This window comes from Fukomys damarensis, unplaced genomic scaffold (assembly GCF_012274545.1).
Source record: "Fukomys damarensis isolate Sample0158 unplaced genomic scaffold, DMR_v1.0_HiC HiC_scaffold_17, whole genome shotgun sequence".
NCBI classification, from domain to species: domain Eukaryota; kingdom Metazoa; phylum Chordata; class Mammalia; order Rodentia; family Bathyergidae; genus Fukomys; species Fukomys damarensis.
This window is the reverse complement of record NW_022900929.1, coordinates 24,203,391-24,208,040: the sequence shown is the minus strand read 5'-3', so window position 1 is coordinate 24,208,040 and position 4,650 is coordinate 24,203,391. Positions and strand designations below refer to the sequence as shown.

Genomic DNA, 4,650 nt, shown 5'->3' with positions numbered 1-4,650 from the left:
CCCGCGTGCGCGCTCCCCGCCCTCGGGGACCTCCCCCGCGTTCTGGGGGTGACCCCAGGAAAGGCGCGGGTGGGAGGCGCCACCCTCCCCGCTCCCCACGATCTGGGGAAAGGCCACGTTTTATGGGGTTAGTATTTAGGTTTCCACTGAAAACGGCGCGTTCTGATTTCGTCAATTTCTGCCCATTGAACAGGCTCGTTTCTGGCGCTGGAGACATCAAGCTGACTAAAGATGGCAATGTGCTGCTTCACGAAATGGTGAGGGGCTGACGTGTTACGTCAAAAAGGATTTAATTTCCTGTAGTTGCTTGACTTGTTGAAAAATTTCTAATGTTCATCCTCAAGGTGGGAAAAAATTATTTTCGCAGATTTCTCATCAAGTAATCTCAGTCAGTGGAAGGAGCATCAAAGTTACGTGACCCATAATGATTCAGTAGAACCCTGTGCGGGGCCCTTGAGTGTGACAGACTTTCCTTTGAAGCCCTGCTCTTTTGCCCTTTGCAGTCAGGGTTAAAGTGTTAACCCTGCCTGAGTTGGGGGACAAAAGCCCCGGCTGTTCTAACAGGCCAGGCTCAGTCTGCCCCAAAAAAGATGAGCAGTGGTGAAGATCGGAAAATAACTTTAACCAAGCAAAAGGCTCGTGATTACTGAAGTGAATTGTAATCCCAGAAAGTAAGGGTGAGGAGGTTACAGGTTGGGGTTTTTCGTTTTTTGAGAGAAGGGGGTCCTTCTCCTGGGAATGGCTTTGTAACCCAGTAGTTTAGTGTTCACCTAGCTTGTGGAAGGAACTGGGTTCTGTCTGCAGCACCACACATACAAAAATGAAGAACAGCAATTCTTACATTTCATGACTCCACCTTTAGCTGCAGGGGAAATAAGCCTCCTTAATGTCCTAGGTTTCAAGAACAAATTGTTAGCAATGAGCAACTGTCTCACTCGTGTCTGCACTCCCAGAATGTAGCAGTTGGCATCCAAAAAAGGATGTGATCAGAGTTGAGATTAAGAGTAGGAAAATTTGGGCCAGGGATTTAGCTCATTGGTTCCACTACCTACCGTGGAAGAGCAAGGACCCAAGTTCAATCCCTGGTACCAAAAAAAAAAAAAAGTAGGAAAATTTATTGGAGAGTAAGGATAACTCCTTAGAGACAGGAGGGGTCCCCAATAGGTTGCCCTGTTTTTTGTGAGGGATACTGGGGATTGAACTAGGGATCTTGTGCTTGTGAGGCAGGTGGCAGAACCGCTGAGCTAAATCCCCAGCCCTGTGGTTTTGGTTTTTGTTTTGTATGGTTTTGTTTTGTTTTTTGAGACATTCTCATTCAGTTTACCCTTGAACTCAAGACAGTCCTCCTGCCTCAGCTTCCTAAGTACATTACAGGCATTACAGGCATGTAGGACTATGCCTGCTTCCCTTTTTAATTATTTGGTCAATGCCAAGTTGTTCTGGCTACTAGGCTTTTATTGTAAAAGATACTTGGCTTATTCCTACAACCACTAGACTTGTCATATGCTTGTTAGTTTGTCAGCTTTTGTAAACCTTAACTGAGCCTCAGCTTTCCTTATCAGTAAAGTGGAAGAAATCTGAGAAATTTGTACAAGATCTTTTTTTGTCGTAATTTTTTTATTTTTTATTTTTTTTGAGACAGGGTTTTATTATGTAGTTGAGACTGAACTGAAACTCACTATGTAGCCCAGGCTGGTCTCCAACTCACAGTGAGCCTCCTGCCTCAGTCTCTTGAGTGCTGGGATTATAGGCATGTGCCCCCATGTCCGATTTGTCATAATAAATTGATGTGTGAGATAGTTAATTATTTTCTTAACATAATAGTGGAATAGTAGGTAGCATTTAAAGGGACTCCTCAGGGCCAGGGGTTTAGCTCAGTGGTTCTTCCCGGGGATCGAACTTGGGTCCTTGCACTTGCGAGACAGGTGGCAGCACCACTGAGCTAAAGCCCCAGTCCTCAAGATATGTCTTAAATCACTGAAGTCACTCTGACTTTTGAGCTAGGATCTTACTTTGTAGTCAGGCCAGCCTTGAGGCCACTGTGTAACCCCGGCTGGCCTTGAATTCATGATCTTGATTCCAGAGTGCAGAAATGCTGATGTGCACCACTATAACTGGCCATTTACATATTTTTTTTTTCCTTTCAGCAAATTCAACACCCCACAGCCTCCTTAATAGCAAAAGTAGCAACAGCACAAGATGATATAACTGGTGATGGTACTACTTCCAATGTCCTCATCATTGGAGAGCTGCTGAAACAGGCAGATCTCTACATTTCTGAGGTATACATAATTCTCGTTTCTGTGTTATTAAGTGTAGAAAATACCTGTTACTTGTGTATATTGATGTGTTAATTGTAACCCAGGCCACACAGTAGAATGTAAAGATGGTGGGGGGATAAGTCTAGAAAACTGTCTTTATCCTAACTTGCTGGTTTGTTTGTTTCTTTTTTTGGTACGAGGAATTGAACTCAGGGCTTTGTGCTTGCCAGGTAGGCGCTACGCCCTGAGCTACATCCCTGGCTTTTTATCCTAAGCTGACACAAGTTTTTCATGATTTTGGACAAGAGAGGGAACCTTCCATGCTCTGAAAAAATTTTTTTATCAAGTTGGTTTTTATATATGATTGAGATCTAGAGGTCAGGGCTAGGCATATTTATAGGTAGGTAAAAGATCCAACAAAATGTTTAAATAAGAATTCTGCAACTTTTTAGCCTGGAATCATTCTAAATTTGAAGCAGACTGCAGTATTAATCTACTCTCAGAATTTCCTGGAAAGAAAGAGAAAGCAGTCTGGGTTTCCATTTATTTTTATTACTAAATAATAAGAATTTAATATAATAAGATTATATAACATATACAGTGACATTTATTATATAATAAGATTAAATAATAAGGTTACCTATAAAAATAAAAATTTTCCCATTGACTGCAAATATTTGGGACCCCAGTTAGGGTTTTGGTATTATCTGGTGACACGCACAGTGAACACCCAAGTGTGCTTTGTAGTTCCCTTGGTTTTGACTCTGTGCTAGAGTAATGTCTGTTCTTTCCCTCTGCGTTGAAAGGACTGTTTTTTCCTTTTAAATGTATTCAGAAAGACAGCACATATTTAAATTGTATTAAAAGTTGTGCATGACCCAGAATACCCCTTCAAAAATTATCTAAACCATCAGGAGCTATAGTTGGATCTAGTTGAAAGGGCAGGTTTTAGTAGTGATTCTGTGATTGTATGTTGACTCTAGGGTCTTCATCCCAGAATAATTACTGAAGGTTTTGAAGCTGCAAAGGAAAAGGCCCTGCAGTTTTTGGAACAAGTCAAAGTAAGCAGAGAGATGGACAGGGAAACACTTATAGATGTGGCCAGAACATCTCTCCGTACTAAAGTTCATGCTGAACTTGCAGATGTCCTAACACAGGTATGTGTTAATCTAATACATGTCTGATACAATTTGTGTGCGTGTATACTGCTCAAATCCAGGGTGATTAGCATTCGTGTTTCCTTCAACATTTACCATTGCTTTGTACTGGGAACCTCAATGCTTCTCTTCTACTTCTTTACATAATAAATTGTAAATAGCCAGGCATGGTGGTGCATGCCTGTAATCCCAGCACTGTGGGAGGCTGAGGCAGGAGGAACGCTGTGAGTTCCAAGACCAGCCTGGTTACATAGCTCCAGGTCAGCCTCAACTACATAGTGAGACCCTGTCTCAAAAAACAACAAAAAAAATTGTAAATATAATTGCCAGTATTTTAAATTAAATAGTGGAGAGGGATATTGATTTTGGGAGACAATACAAAAAGAGATTGTGTGTGTGTGTGTGTGTGTGTGCGTGTGCGCGCACGTGCATGCACTGGGCATTGAACTCGGGACCTTGGGCTTGTGAGGCAGGCAGAGGAACCACTGAGCTAAATCCCCAGCCCACAAATAGAGATTTTTAAAAATGCAAGTGATTTAAGCCTTTAATTTCTAGTATATTTTTTCACACATAGAAAAAGATTCATTTAGAGATTCTAAAAACGAGGAAATGATCTTTAAACTTGTACAGAACATGTGTTTCAGCTGCTGCAAATGAAATGTATTGTACATCTATTGTAGGCTGTAGTAGATTCCATTTTGGCCATTAGAAAAAAAGATGAATCAATTGACCTGTTCATGGTGGAAATCATGGAGATGAAACATAAATCTGAAACTGACACAAGGTAGGTGAAGAGTGCCATGCAAACCTTTTTTTGTTTTTTTAATTCTGTGGATTGAACCCAGGGCTTTTACATGCCGAGCAGGTACTCTACCACTGCTACACTCCAACCCCGAAATATGTAATTCATTTTTGTTTTGGCTTTTGCTTTGAGACAGTGATTTTCCTGCCTCAGCCTGGAGTGTACTGGGATTACAGGTGTGCACCATCACACACATGTTTCTAGCAGATATCTTTGGATGAATATGTGTTTATATTGAATAAATTTTTAGGTATTTCTACTCTTAGTAATATTTCCTTTTTGCGGGTGGGGTACTGGGGATTGAACTCGGGACCTTAGGCTTGTGAGGCAGGTGGTAGTACCACTGAGGTAAATCCCCAGCCCCAGTAATATTTCCTTTTGATTTTTTTTTTTTTTTTTTTTTTTTTTTTTTTTTTTTTTTTTTTTTTTT

The 4,650-nt window shown here is 41.1% G+C and overlaps 1 protein-coding gene and 1 non-coding gene across 3 annotated transcripts in view; both read left to right on the top strand.

Moving 5' to 3' along the window:
• The window catches only part of Cct6a (chaperonin containing TCP1 subunit 6A), an 11,507-nt gene that overhangs the window by 739 nt on the left and 6,118 nt on the right, over nucleotides 1-4,650 (top strand). For both annotated transcript variants that reach the window (XM_010624989.3, XM_010624988.2), the window contains exons 2-5: nucleotides 194-257; nucleotides 2,148-2,282; nucleotides 3,245-3,418; nucleotides 4,099-4,202. In XM_010624989.3, the coding sequence (XP_010623291.1) occupies nucleotides 194-257; nucleotides 2,148-2,282; nucleotides 3,245-3,418; nucleotides 4,099-4,202 (477 nt within the window). The remainder of the gene's footprint in view (nucleotides 1-193; nucleotides 258-2,147; nucleotides 2,283-3,244; nucleotides 3,419-4,098; nucleotides 4,203-4,650) is intronic.
• Nucleotides 2,977-3,111, top strand: LOC117286633. The gene has a single exon (XR_004517793.1). It is a non-coding gene; the product is annotated as a small nucleolar RNA SNORA22 (small nucleolar RNA).